This window comes from Passer domesticus, chromosome Z (genome assembly GCF_036417665.1).
Source record: "Passer domesticus isolate bPasDom1 chromosome Z, bPasDom1.hap1, whole genome shotgun sequence".
Classification (NCBI taxonomy): Eukaryota; Metazoa; Chordata; class Aves; order Passeriformes; family Passeridae; genus Passer; species Passer domesticus.
Genome location: NC_087512.1, coordinates 70,253,470 through 70,268,044, shown reverse-complemented (window position 1 = coordinate 70,268,044; position 14,575 = coordinate 70,253,470). Strand labels below are relative to the sequence as shown.

General features: G+C 45.2%; 1 protein-coding gene and 1 long non-coding RNA gene across 2 annotated transcripts; one reads left to right on the top strand and one right to left on the bottom strand.

Moving 5' to 3' along the window:
- Positions 1–565: 565 nt before the first annotated feature.
- LOC135289242 (uncharacterized) lies at positions 566–4,120 on the bottom strand. Its single transcript, XR_010352031.1, has 2 exons — positions 2,096–4,120; positions 566–1,096 (listed from the first exon to the last, which is right to left on the bottom strand). It is a non-coding gene; the product is annotated as an uncharacterized LOC135289242 (long non-coding RNA).
- A 466-nt stretch (positions 4,121–4,586) lies between these two features.
- On the top strand, positions 4,587–13,700 carry LOC135289241 (thioredoxin). Its single transcript, XM_064402687.1, has 5 exons — positions 4,587–4,772; positions 10,405–10,509; positions 11,139–11,198; positions 11,984–12,049; positions 13,480–13,700. Exons 1-5 carry the CDS (start codon positions 4,749–4,751, stop codon positions 13,540–13,542), a joined length of 318 nt encoding a protein of 105 aa, XP_064258757.1. The 5' UTR covers positions 4,587–4,748; the 3' UTR covers positions 13,543–13,700.
- Positions 13,701–14,575: the final 875 nt, after the last annotated feature.

Below are 14,575 nucleotides of genomic sequence, written 5' to 3'. Positions count from 1 at the left end.
CTGAGTTTGAGACACTTGAGGCAAACACACAACATGTGTTTGTCTTGACATGAGACCTGAAGTGCCTCGAAACCAGAGAGTGCAGACGAGCATTCCCATGTTCAGAGACCTCCTGTCAGGGTACCTTCCTTTGTGGAGACCTGGCACATGTCATAAACCCAGGTGAGATCACAGAAGCTTTCTTTAAAAAAGAAAAATGGTCTCCTTCTAATACAAGTCCTAAAAGTAGCAGCTTCATTAACTCTGGAGTGTTTTGAAATCCTTTTCTCCACAGAACTTACTAAAAATGAAGCAAAAGAGTGTGAGGGAAGCAACATGGATGTCTTCTTGATTCCCAGAAGTGCTTCATTTACCAGCATCCCGCTATGGTAAAGGGAGATGAACTGTGGCCAAGATCTTTATTCCCCTTTTTTTTCACATTTTACTCAACTTCTCATTTTTAATCATATATGGTACACCAAGCATTCAAAGACTGGGCAATTATATCTGCAGTACATCAGCCTGGGAGAGAGAAAGAAGCATGTTTCCTCTGTGACTTATATAGGCACAACACCAAGCACACCTATCCCGTTATTAAACATTTATTGCACCTTTAAAAGCTAAATCTTCCAGAAGGGCAGGCTGGAAGGAAAGGGAAAGTACAATTGAAGGTTGCTGCTGCTCTGTTGCAGTGTCAGGGCCAGAGTCTGTGACTCTCAATTTCCATTGGAAGACACTGGCAAATAACCTGGCTTTCCTGTGGTAAAATGTGACGCTGCTATGGCTGGAGTTGTTGCTCTAGCAGCTTCCTCATTTCTGCAAGTGGATGCACCATTTCTTAATGTTGGACATGACTGACCATCTAGCTGTAGTATTATTTTCCTTGCAGCTGTGCCTTTTACTGAATGACACATTTGAGTGGTCAGGAGACTTAAGAGTGGTTTTAGGAGACAGAAGTTTGTCTTAGATATGCTCATGGGTTAACTTGCAGAAGTTAGCACAAGCTAACTGGATCTAGTTTCCTTCTTTTTTTTTTTTTTTTTCCTTTTCCATTTCCTTTGTTCTTCCTCTTCTTTTTCCCTTTTATTTTCATGTTTCCCCACTCTCCATTGCATGCCTATGAGGAAACGGAACACAAGTGACTATTGTGTGCCAGAGTCCAAAGCCTGCCAAGAGCAGGTTTCTTGTTGGTTAACACTTTGCAACACTCAGGATGTCCAGCTGCAGACCTCCAGCCTACCCTGGGTCTCACCACTCCACGGCATTTCCTCTGCCCACCAACATGCACTGGCTCACAAAGAAGAAACAACAAAGCAAGCCCTGGAAAGGAGATTCATGGCTCCAAAGCCTTTAAACTACAGACAGGTAAACAGATCTGGAAAGCCATGTGGAGCTAAGGGGGGGCATCACACCACACCATGTGTCACAGCTCTGGCTCATTCATCCAGAGGGACACCATGATTTACAACCTCCCGCCCTGGTCATCCTGTGAGGGACTACTGCTGCCCACCTTTCCTACCCCGCTTCCCACCTCTCCCAGCAGCTCAGAAAGAACTGAAACTGTAATTTGCTCAGCCTCCCAAACCCTACTGCAGGTCTGACCCTGAGCCCACCCTGAGTTCACTTCCAACTGTGGGTGAAGCTCTTCCCTACTGCTGGCCCATGGTGCTGTTGCTCATCTAACAGCTGACAGAAATAAACAAAAACAAAGCCCAAAAAAATAGAGGATGCCTTCCATCACGGGAGCTTTAAAGGTGACTAAAACAAGGCAAATTGAATTCCCACCTGGATGTTTGTGATGATTGTGGCATAGCATGAGCTCTCCAAAAATACAGTCCTTTTTACTGGCCTACACCTAAGTGCTACTGATTAATTCTCTTGAGGACACCTAAATTTAGACCTTCTGACTTCCTCTCCCACATGTTTTCCACACATCCAAGGAGTGTTGCAAATATATACTTATAGTGCATGGGTGGCTCAGGCATTTGCCTATGTCTCCAGACCTTCTGCAAGAGAAACTATCTAGGGACTGATTTTTGAAGCTTACATTGCCTTTCCACTCTGTCCCTCCTCAGGCCACATTTTCTGACTTTCAGAATCAAGCAAACACACTTGCCTGAGTGTCTTTCAGTGCTTCCTGGTTCTCTGCCAGCCCACATTTGCAAAGAGCTACCTATTGGCCACCATCCTATCCAGTGACTCCTGGGTATGACACATCATACAGCAGTCTGCTGAAGCATGAAATTCACGTGATTTTCAACTTCGCCACAGTCAACTTGCATATTTTTAACATCCACTCTCTGGCAGCCTGGGGGAGAGAAGCACGTTGCATTTGTGCTTGTGAGGAAGGGTGGGAGTGAGGGCACATGAGAAGCTGAGGCCCCTATGGTTGAGTGACTATGTACATGGGACAGCTACAGCATTGTTGAGCTAAACAATGAGACATTCCACAGTTTAAAAAACAAAATACAAAACTAATGAGAAAACAGGGTGTGTTTTCTGGGGGTGTAGATTTTTTTCCCCGTTTAGAGCGGAAAACCATTTTTATTATGTGCAGTCATGATAGTAATTTCTACAGTCTTAGAATCAAGCACAATTACATAAATTATATTACTGTCCAGTTATTTCAGGCATCCATGCAACAATCCTACAGCAACATTTTGGACTTCAAACTGCTGTATGCCTAAGCCTGTCAAGTCAAGTGACTGTGAGCACAGCAGGAGACAAGTGGCCACAGATGGCACCTGAGAAGGGACAGACCTCTCCTAGTTTAGAAAGGGTTTACCCACCCACACTTGCCTTTAGAAAACTGTTGGACTCTAAGAATTTATTATTTGTGTGGGTTATTCCCTGCCTTTGCTTGCACTGGCTTCTGCAAGAGCCACATGATGTTTGGCTGAGGTGGGGCATTCAGAAGTTGGACTTTGAAGGTGGTCTGGGCTTCTCATTTTATCCTGCCATGCAGCCAGTTGTAGAGCAAGGTGCCTTGGCTGATGAGGAATTCCTACTCTCCCTTGCCATTGGCAGCAGCTGCACTTCCCCGAAGCAGCACAGGGCACAGGTACCAGCTGTGTCTGTCAGCCACAGGGCACACGGACACAAGGGCAGCAGGGACCAGCTGGAGAAAGCTGGAAGAAAATATGGAAGCCAACGGAAACCACCAAGCCTTCACAGTGCTGCTTTTCACCCACAGGCATCCTGGCTCCTCTAGTGATGCTACCAAAGGAAAAAAAGGAATGCTTATGGCATCTAACAGGAGGGGGAAGAAGCAGGGAGAGCAGCATTCGAAGTGTTTCCTGCAGACAAAACCTATCAGGTCTGGAAAGACCTAGACAGGAGGTGGCTTGCTGTGGTGCAACTAAAGTTGAGCAAAGGGGATGCAACCACAGGGCCAGAAAAGAGCTTACTAGTTCTGCTGCAGTAGTATGCCACACACTTAATAAACTTTCAAAATAAAAAATACCTTACTCATATTCCACCACAAGTAAAGCAACACATGAGGGAGGGCACATCCTGTTGGGATGGGTTGGTACCTGTATCCAAGGCAAACTGTCTTTTGTTTTCTTTTTCTTTTTAAGGAGGAAGTGTATTTTTTTTTTATCCAGGACCTGCACTAAGTATTCCCATCCTCTGCTCAGCTGTATCCCACAGCAAATCTATCACAGGCTGGTAACCCAGCTGCTAAAACCTGAAGAAACGGCCCGTACGTGACACACTTTGCACCAATATCCTAGCCTTTCCTGCGTCCCGTGCAGTGGGAGCTGCAGCCAGCAACGTCCAGAGTGCAACATTAAGCCCTACCAGCCCAACAGAAGGAGAGCAGGGCTGTGGCAGACCTGTTTTGCACTGTGGGCTGGGCAGGGGTGCAGCATGTGGTGACAAAGGATATCTCCAAAACACAGAGAAACAAACAAGCTAGATGGGAACTTAAGGTTGCACCACAGAGTCCCCTCGGATGGGAAGGCTAAGTTGTTCCCACGAGGAATCTCTCTGGTCCTGGCTGAGTCCCTGCATGAGGGGAGCGACGGGAGACGGTCAGTGTTTAACCCCGGGCAAGCACCGCTCTCGTCGCGGAGCTTTCTGCGCACAGAAGGGAACACACCCCACAGAGAACGGCGCCACTCCGTGCTTTTGGTGGTGGGAAGCAAAACAACAAGGGGGGGGGGGGGGGAAGGGAAAAGAAAAAATATTCCCGTGACTTATTCCCGCCTTCCAGCTTCGCAGCACCCCCACTCGGCCCGCATTACGGGCAGCACCAGCTCCCTTTCTCGTAAGGCGAGCAAAACGCCGCGTCAGGCAGGGCCGCGCGTCAGGCAGGGCCGCCCCTCGGGGGGACGCGGGGGGGGGGGGGGCAGGCCGAGCACTTCCTGCTCATCGTTACACAGCACTTTTCCAACCTCCCAGGGCTCTCCCTTCTTCCGCTGCGGCTGCCGGTTCCCCCTGGCAGCCGGCAGGGACGCACTCTGCCCCGGCCGGGGCTGCGGGCGGGGGCTCGGCCCGCGCCCCTCTCCGCCCCCCTCAGCGGGGCCCCGCGACCCCGGGCCCCAGCGGCGCCGTGGGCGGGGGCGCGCGGGGAGCGGCAGGAGGCGGGTCGGGCCCTGCGCATGCGCGGCGCGGCGGGGCGCTGGGCATAAAAGGGCGGTCGGGGCGGCGCGGGAGAAGCGCTGGGACGGCGGGAGGCGAGGCAGGAAACCGAGCCGAGCGCGGGGACGAAGCCTGTGGTTCCTTGCCTTTACGCCAGCGACCCTCCTTTCCCAGCCGTCGCCGCTATGGTGAAGACCGTGGGCAGCCTGGTGAGTCCGAAGGGCGAGGCGGCCGTGTCCTTTGGCCGTGAGACGGGCGGACGGCGGGATGAGCATCGCTCCCGGGCGGGCGGGCGAGCGGGCCGGGAGCGCTGCCGGGGGCGGCTTGGCGGGCGGGGGACGGAGCTCGGGCTGCCCCGGGCTCTCGAGAGGCCTCGGCCTGCGGGAGATGGCGGTGAGAGCCCGTGCGCTGCCCGGGCAGGCGGAGCCTGCTTCGCCCATGCGGCGGGAGCGGGGGAAGCCGCGCGGGGGCTCGGCCAGGGCAGAGCGGGGGAACAAAAAACTGCACGACCTGAGGCTCCGGGGAGCCGCACTGAGCGGGGAGGTGATGCAATTTCACCTCCTGATGGCTTGTGGCTCGTCGCACTGAAAAGTCTTAAGGAAAAGGTTTCGTTTCTCAGGCGGACAGCAGGGTACTACAGCGAGAGGAGGAGGACACAGTCATCAGCTGCGTCAGGGGAGATTTGGGTTGGACTTTAGGAGGAATTTCTTAAAAGACAGGGTGGTTAGGCGTTGGAATGGGCTTCCCAGGGAGGTGGTTGAGTCACCGTCCTCGCAGATGTTTAAAGAAGAAAACTGGACGTGGCACTGAGTGCCATGGTGTGGTTGACTGTGGAGTTGGGTCACAGCTTGGACTCGATGATCTCGGAGGTCTTTTCCAGCCTAATTGATTTTCTTAATTTAGCAGTTCCTGATTTGTCATATGTGCTGCTAGTGTGTAGGGGACCAGGTGGCTTTCTTAGAGTTTGGCCTAAGTTCTGTTGCATTTCTGGGCAGGACATCATGGAAAAGTTCATCCATTCTTGACTTGAAAGGAGCTGCTAGGGCCCATTCCCCATATTTAAACAGCATGAGTTGCTGGCATAAGAAGTATTTCCCTTGTTATGGTGCTGTCTGACATATTCACAGCCCTAATACAGTACATCACTGTTTGGATGGTTCTGGGAATACAAATGCATCTGTGGGTCTGAGATACAAAATAGAAATAAAGCCTAGACCAACACATGGAGAATACCCTGCTGGTGATGAAATAGCGTGTGGTCTTGTGCACAGCAGCTGATGTGGTTGATAGACAACAATAGAGTATTTGTTAGCTGTAACTTAGGAACCCAAGTCTGAAAAAATATACTCCATGCAAACTTAACAAGCTCTTCATTTCAAGAAAAATCCTGTAGGGCTAGTCTCACCTTTTTGAACTTGAAATTTGGTGCGGGTATCATTTTAATCTCATTTTGAGGCATCTGCTAGTGTGTGGGCATCCTGTAAGGCCCCAAAAAGTCGCTCAGCAAGGTCTTTAACAGGGCTTACAGCTGTTCTTGTACTCTGAGTTAGACAAGGGAGAAATACTGTCGAGATTTTCTAAAGTTGCCAGTATTTTTTGTTGTTTTGACCTCTTGAGAATATCAGGGAACTTTGGCAACTTTCAGTCAACATAAAACACTTCTCAAAGCATTAGCTTAGCCCATTCAATTTAGCAAACTCTAAACCTGTTTGATTTCAAGTTACTCAAAAATTCTGAGAAGAGAGAATTGGAAGCAGAAGAAGACAGAAAAGACATTAAAAAGGGCACATATAGCTACTCACCGCTGTGTTCAGCTGATAGGAGTTCCAAGAGGAGGCAGGGTCAAGACATATGCTAGCAGCGTGTTTGGCCTTAAATACCCCTTGCCTCCAGTGCAGCCGTGACTGGCGGACGCTGGTGTGTCTGGGACACAGGCTCAGGGGATGGGGAGTGTGGGGCTTCACCAGAGCAAGGGGGCCTGACTGCCCCTTCCCCCACACATCTGCGCCTCACATTGTTTCGAGACCTCAGCCTTGCCAGTCTCACACATCCACGTTTGTTTTCTAGGCTGTGCTCTTCTGCAATCAGTTCACTTCATAAACGAAAGGCATGTCAGACCGCAAAAGTGTTGGGATCTGATACATAAATATACAAACTAACACTTGTGACCACAGCTTGAAAACCTGTGAATGCGGGAAGCTCCTTAACAGGAATGAAATGCCGTACTGTGTGAATGCAACCTGGAATTGTTGTTCTGCTTTGTATCTCTTCCCCCTTCTCTGTTTACGGTGGCACAGAAGGGGCAAACTTTTGGTGTAAGGGTTGAGGTTTTACACACAGGAACAAATTAAACACGGCAAGTCAAACCTGGCTCTGGAGGAGCTCTAAGTTAGCTAGGCTTCCACTATCCTCCTAGCTATGAGCATTGTTTAATAGTCTGCTGTAGTTAAAGCGAACTTTGGTTACGCATTCATGGAGAGTGTGAACTCAACAGTCATGCTGACAACAGCATTTTAACGACAGTGACACCCAGAGTATTCAAGCACAGTGCAGCCGGGATTTCTGGATTAATTCTGGTTTTCAGTAAAGCAGGTTTGTATTCCTCTCATACAAAGGGGAAAACCCGTTCTTGCACTGTCTGCAAGAGCTTCTATGCATGAGAACTAGGTAGAGGTGGCCCTTTTCCCTGCACACCTCTTCAGAAACAGACTAGCTTCTAAGAATGCTTGATTGATCCCTCTGTAGCACCTGCTATAGCACAGAAGGAGCTGTATTGGTCGTTTTTTAGTGGCCTTGAGATGAGTGACCAGTGTAACTTGTAAGAGGGTTTGACTGTGGGCCATACTGCCTTTTGTAGCCAGAGCTAATGAGGTGTATAAACTTACCCAAAGCTTTCCTCTTCATTCTAGCCGCCTCTCTTGTTATTTAAGTTAAAGAAAATGCTGAAAAATGGCAGCTTTTGCTATAAGCAATAATTTTAGAAGTGGCATTTGCTAGGGAGTTCAGGCAGTTGAACCTTTGCTTTGTTTATGCTAGCTTCTGTATTTAAAAAAGCTCACTAAATTACATAGTAACCATTGGCAGTCAGCTGATCACTGGGCAAGTTCAAGGGTGACTTGATATGTGTTGAAAATAATGTTTACAACCAAGCTTTAATCAAATATCCCAGATAGTGTGGACCTGTATTATCTGTTGCTGAGAGCAGCAGACTCCTTTCAGCACCATCCGAAGGAGGCCAGCAGCCTCCTTTCTGAAGCACTACCTGGTGCTGGGAACCTCTGGGGCACTAGAGGCTTTCATTACTAGAGCTTCTTACTTGGCCTTCAGGAAAGATGCCTGCTACCAAAATGTTTGTTGAAGGTAGCATGCCCTTTTCTGTTGGACAACAATGCAAGTAAAATGAGGGCTTGTGTGTGCTCAGAGAGATTGTAGTTAACCATTTAAAAAATAAATAAATCAACCAAACAACAAAAATGCCACCACTACAAAGAACAAACCAATATTGACCTGCATGCTAGCTGAGGTTTTCCCCTGCTACCTGGAGAAAATGCTGTTTAACAAAGTTGTAAGATCTTTTCAAAGCATGACAAATAGTCTTGTGATGGGAGGTTCCCCTTCTGGTAACAGAGATTATTTAGTTTTTCATAAAAATTCTTGTCACTTTACAGTTAACATGAAAGACAACTAGTGAAGTCAGTTGGACTGGTCAAGCAGCTTGGGTTTTTTATGCCCTGATACTGTCTTCCTTCCTCCAGGGAAATTAAGCTCACTAGAAAAACTTTCAGAACTTCTCACTAGTTCAATATTTTTTAACTTTCAGGGGTAACACCTTTGGACCCAGCATCTCATTTCACTGTCCTGCAACAAGTTTGGCTGATAGTAAAGATGATTTGCAGGGTAACACCTGATTTGTAGTCAGAACCAGGTCACCAGTGGTGAGTGGTATATGTGACCAGCTGTAATTATGATGCCGTCACACTTTCTCTTTGTTGTGTGCAATAGCAAACCTCAGGTGTGTGGCCATATGATGAATGTGTTCCAAGGCTAGCTTCCTTTTACTGAATACAGTAATTATGCAGCTGGACAGGAGACTTAGGGGTTAAAATAGGATGGTCTAACTGGCAGCTGTGGGAAGTGGATTCAATAGAGAGGTGATGTTACAGTGCAGAGATCTGAGAAGCTATACCAAAAATCAGTAGCAGGATTTCAAGGCCAAAAGGAGTGAAGCTTGACTTATAAGTACCTATAAGAACTTATAAGTACTGGGAGGGACCAGCAAGTGTGGATTGCTGTGTACAGAGACATTAAACATTGTTGGTGAGAAAGTATGCATTCCTGCACCCAGTGTCAGTACAGGAGTAGGGGAACCTAGGGAGACAGAAAAACTTATTCTGAAGAGACAGGAACAGTTGAGAGTAGGTGGTGTGGAGTGTTACTAGTGGTCTTATAGCAGAGTAGACTGTGACTGCCCAAGATGCAAGGATAGAAAAATCAACATGGATGCTGTGCCTCTGAAGAGAGCTATGTAGGGAGGGGAAAAGTCTGTTAACAGAGATGTAATGCTGAGTGTATTTGAAGTTCCAGGAAGCTGTGAAGACTTTCACATAGGATTACACATACATAAGAATGCTCATGTGGGATCTCTGCTTGCTTGTTAAATATATTCATGTCCAGTTTGACTTTGGCTCCTCAACTGCATGACATTCTTTAGCTTACTAGAGTCGAGTCACAACTTATTGTGGCTGATTGCAGAAGCAGGTATGAATTAGTTAGACCCTGCACTGCAAAACCAACCCCTGTGTACATCTGGTAGTCACCATACTGCTTTCAGTCAGCTGTTGCTGACAGGATTCCAGTGCTTTGCTCCATTAAGCTGGGGGGAACTAAAGCAGCTATCTTTTGAAGTTTATACTAACAGCTCTCCAGAAGCTTGATCGCCAAGACAAAAAAGTTGAAAATTATTGAAGTGGCTTGTTCTTTCTTTGACAAAGACAGTATCAGAAAGCAGGTGATTGGCACTTTCTGCTTCTGAGATACTTGTTTGCCTTTTGCTAGCATGCAAGTATTTATTGCTTTTAATGTTTGTCTGTTCTGTTAAAGTACTCACTTTTTGACAAGCAAAAATGAGTAATGGCATGTAAGATGTTTACTTCCAAGAAATATTGTCCAGAGATGATCCATGTGATTACGTGCAACACAGACTTGAAGACTCAGAATAAGTATTGTGTGTTTACTTGTGTAGTCTGTATGTGTAGCACTGCTTTTGGCTAATGATGTCAAGTGTGGGTTCACTTGGAAAAATAACTATGCTATGAAGGTGCTTTCAAAAACATGCTATAGAGTAAAACACACAGTATCATTTTAATGCTAGCCATTGATTGGAAGAGTCACCAGAGCTGATGACTGTACAATGTCATCCTTTCCAAATTCTGCAGAGGCAAGTCCGTCCCCGATGAAGATGGAAGTCTTACTGCCAAGACAGAAATGAGAACATGGATTATAAGAAACTCTAAGGATCATATTTTGGGTATAATACAGACCTGTCAGAGTTGAGCATCATAACTAGAGAATTTCTAGCTTGTTTCCACAATTCAGTGAGTTTGAGCATTGTGGTTGCTTTCTAATTGGTGAGACATAAGACACTGACTGTTGCTAGCACCAATAAAAACAATTCATACTGAAGCACTTCCATGATGGTACAAATAACCCAGTTAAGTGTTTAAGACTTGCCATAACGATTAGTGTGTTAGGTCTGAGAGCAAACCAGCATTGGGATTAGTCTTATATCCTTTAGGAAAGGAGAGGGAAACCATCAATGTTTTTTGGTTTTGTTTTTTTTAGGTTGAATTTGAGGCAGAACTCAAATCTGCTGGTGAGAAGCTTTTAGTAGTTGATTTCTCTGCCACATGGTGTGGACCATGCAAAATGATCAAGCCCTTTTTCCATGTAAGTAGTTTTTCTGGGTTTATTTCTGCATTAAATTGTATATAAATGTTTGTGTTGCTTGACAATAACATAGAGGAAAGTTCCTTTTGCCTTATGTGATTGCCAGCATTTTCTGGAAAAGTGAGAAGTTGCATAAGTATCTAATTTTAAGACTACCAAAAGAAATAGACTGACCATTGATATAGCTGGGAACTAATGTGAGGTTTAGCTTTTGTCCTGGTGTTCACATGCATTTTAGGTACATACAGACTACCAGTTGCATTGCAACCTTCTGTACATTGTTAATGTATCTTCTCCAGCTGCATTTAGGTGGCTGTGTTGTCTCCTGATATGGTATGAGTAGCTGTAGCATCTTTTGGTGATCAGCTGAAGGCTGCTAGAGAAGGCCTTCCACCTATGTCTTAAGAAATTGAGTCTTTGTGGGGAGAACATGTTTCCACAGACTCCTCCAGAAAGAGTCTGCAGCAGAAAAGAAAATTTTTGCTCTGGTAGTAAAATAGCTGCTTTAAGATAACAAAGCATGTTTCACTAGCAGTTTAAGCAGCAGCCTTTCAATTTATACGAATGCATCTTTTCAGGAAGCTCTCCTGGAACACTGTAACTGCATAGTTCTTTTTATTTCTTTCTAGAGTTTGTGTGAGAAGTATGGTGATGTGATATTCATAGAAATCGATGTGGATGATGCCCAGGTAAGGTCTGGGGTAGTCCTGTAAGGATTTCCATGCAAGTGACAGACAAGAATTCAAAATGTCTTCACATGTTTTGAATCAAAATCTGAGTTTACTTCAACTTAAAATTGAAATGCGGGGGTTTAGCTGGAAAGAATTTTTTTTGCAGGGAACACCTGAACAGAACAAACTGTCTTGGTTATCAGCACTCTTGAAGTCGTATGGCATGTATTAGATAACTCGGAAGCAATGATCCTTTACTATGGGAGGGAGTGTTAGTCTAAGGTCTTAAGCTGCTTTGATGCAATCTTCCTTAAACCTAATAGATTCACAACCTACTGATCTGTCTGGTCTCTCCACTGCTCTTGGCACTGTTTTGTCTTTCATTAAAAATGAAATTAAGTCTTGAATTAAGTGCAATATAGTGTCTGCTGTATTGCAGTTTCAACATTGTCAAATAGGTACTTGAAAAATATCACCTGGAAGTCCAAGAGTTGCCATAGGGCTCTTGAGTCTTGCAAGCAGCCATCTCTTTTGATGCAGAATTCTGTTTGTTTTTTTCCAAACATAGAGTACCGTTTTGCTGTTGCATGAATTAAGTGTTGGAAAAGGGATCTTTAAGGCTTACTTCAGGGAGATGTTAACACTGCACTGTTTCTGCTAGTGATGAACTAGCGGAAGTTCTTTTGCTTTATCTTGAGCAGAATGGCTTTACCCTGTCACCTAAACAAAAGTCAGCTAGAGTGGGTTCTAAATTTAACATCCTTAAGAATGCCCAGTTGAAGATGGTTTTTTATCTCTTCCAGGATGTTGCTTCACACTGTGATGTGAAGTGCATGCCAACGTTCCAGTTCTACAAGAATGGAAAGAAGGTAGGCTCTGCCTTTTTGGAAGTGGAGCAGGCAAGCTAAACACTTGAAAGAAGATGGGGAGTGTTGGACTACTTGGTCTGCTTTCTCTTGATTATGGTACCACTAGCATTAAGAGACTCCTGAGAGCAAGCAAATTCATCTTTGTACCACAGCAAATGTAACCAGCAGTTAACTGGTGATGCAGACTGTGTTGTTCACAGGTAGCGAACTGAGTCAGTTATAGGTCAATCTTACAGACAATTTCATGAGTGACAGTGGGGTCAGATGTCTGTAAGACTGCTGGTCTGTCTGCCTAGCACCCTGCCTTTTGCTTGGCCAGTGTTTGTTATCTGCATGCAGCGTGTGTTGAGGCACGGAAATTACTATAGGTGCCTATGGAATCCCACCCAAACAGGAGTCTCTAACCTGGTTGAGGTTATATACAACAAACAACTGTTTAGTTTATTTCACAGAGAGGCTGTATAACCTTTGAAGTACAGGTCCTGTCCCTGTTTAAGGACTGAGCAGATCTCTTTTGTCTGCTCTGCCAAGAGATGGACGAGATGGGATGCAGATTGTGCTCTGACAGCACAGTGGGCTGCCTGGGCAGGGTAGTTTGAATACCTGTCTGCCCAAACTTGCTGATCTGAATGTGCTTTTATTTTGCTAAGCAAGCTGAGGGTAGGCTTGTCTAAAGGAAAACAGTGCTTTGGGTGTAAGTTTCGTGGCTGAAGGCAACGGAATTGCACCTTGGATAGTTGAGTGTCACAGGCAGGGTGACTTTCAGTTCAGTATGGGGTCAGTACGAACCTTTGACAGTTCTGTTAGGGTGACCTTTTGCAACTTCATGATGTCATTAGAAGAAATGTGATTACAGTGTGACAGTCAATATATGGCTTTTTGTATCAAGCAAGCAGTTTCATGGCCTGTTAGTGTAGTCTGCTCTCTGCCTTCCACCCCTGTAGATACAGGAGGACAGAGCTGTTGTTTTTGAGACAGCAGATGAATGTTGCCTCTATCTTTCTGTTCTGTAAGTTGCAAGAAGATCAGTTCTAACAGGAGAAGCCAGGCACAGGGGTAGGTCATTTGGAACAGTCCTTCCAGAATCTGATTGGTAGGGTCCTGAGAACTCAAGGTGACTTTGAGCTACCTCTGATATGTGGGGACCTTCAGAGTCTCTTCAAGCCTCCTTTTGAGTCTTACATAATTTTGATCCAGGATTAATGGTAGTCTGGAAATGAAGTTTGATAGTCTTCCGTCTCAACTTTTGCATGAGTTGAATTGAATGGCAAATAAATATGTGAACATCCGCAAAATATTCTGTGTTTTGAGAGTGGGAAAAATTTTAGTTTTTAGCAGAGTTAAATAGGTGTGTATGTGACTGGATGCTATGCAACTAATGTTAAAAAGCATTGAATGCAGGAGTTCTAAAAATCAATCTCTCTTTACAGGTGCAGGAGTTCTCTGGGGCCAATAAAGAGAAGCTGGAAGAGACCATTAAAAGTCTAGTCTAATCTCCAGCCATGAAGACATTGAAGCGTGACTGCTTTGGCTAAATTACAGCCTGCAACTTTTCTACTTAAAAAAAAAAATAAACAAGCTAGCTAGATTAAATGGTGCAAACTATCTTATTGGTCCACATATATGAGTAAAATAAAGTATAAACTCTTCACTTTTGGATATTGCTGTGTGTTTAACAAAAAGCTTAAGAATTTTATGTCAGGTGAGTGTCAGGTTTTGCTGTGTTAAAAGAGTACTGTCTGTATACAAAGACTTCTCAAAGGCAACCTCATCTGTTGTTGGGTTGCGATTCATGACAGTTGCTTTAGGAGGAGTCTGCTGCCACCCTACTCAGATGGTAGTCACTGTGCCATAATCTAGTTTACAAACACCAAAAAGGAGTTAAGAGAAAAGAGGGTAGTCACTGTGTGGGATAGTTTTATTTCATTACATCTTTTCAGTTGAAAAGTTTTTAAAATGTTTCAAGCTGCATTTTAGAGTTCGAAGCTAAGACTTGTCCTTCCAGACCATTATACCAATCCTACCATGGAAGTGCAAGGTGGGACTTGGACTTGCTGTCTTTTTGCTTTTTCAATTTGCCTTGCTGGTATGTGTACCTTCTGGTACTAATAGTAAAGAAGTGTGTTTAGTCTGAGTTGGCCTGCTTTGTTCCTAGGCAATAGTCTGGAACAAATGACTGAAGAAGTAAAAATTGTCATGTCTTACAGTCAAGAGAATTTTAGATTTATGTACTTGCGTAATTTTCATTTGATTGCACTGTTGCACTCTCAGAACACATTTGACACTGTGTTGGACAGTAAACTAGGACTCTGTGGTCCTCCAGTCTTGAAGGGCTGTCTAGATGAATGCTAGCCTTTTTATACCTGCCACTTACTTACTCTTGGCACTGTAACCAAGAGGAATAGTGTTTTTTCCACTGTATCAAAATGGCTTCCTCGCTGGCTTGGATGTTGTCCTGTACAAGAACTCAGTGAAGAAGGGAGCAGGGCTGTAGCTAGCAGTGAGTACAGCTTAGTGCTGCTCACT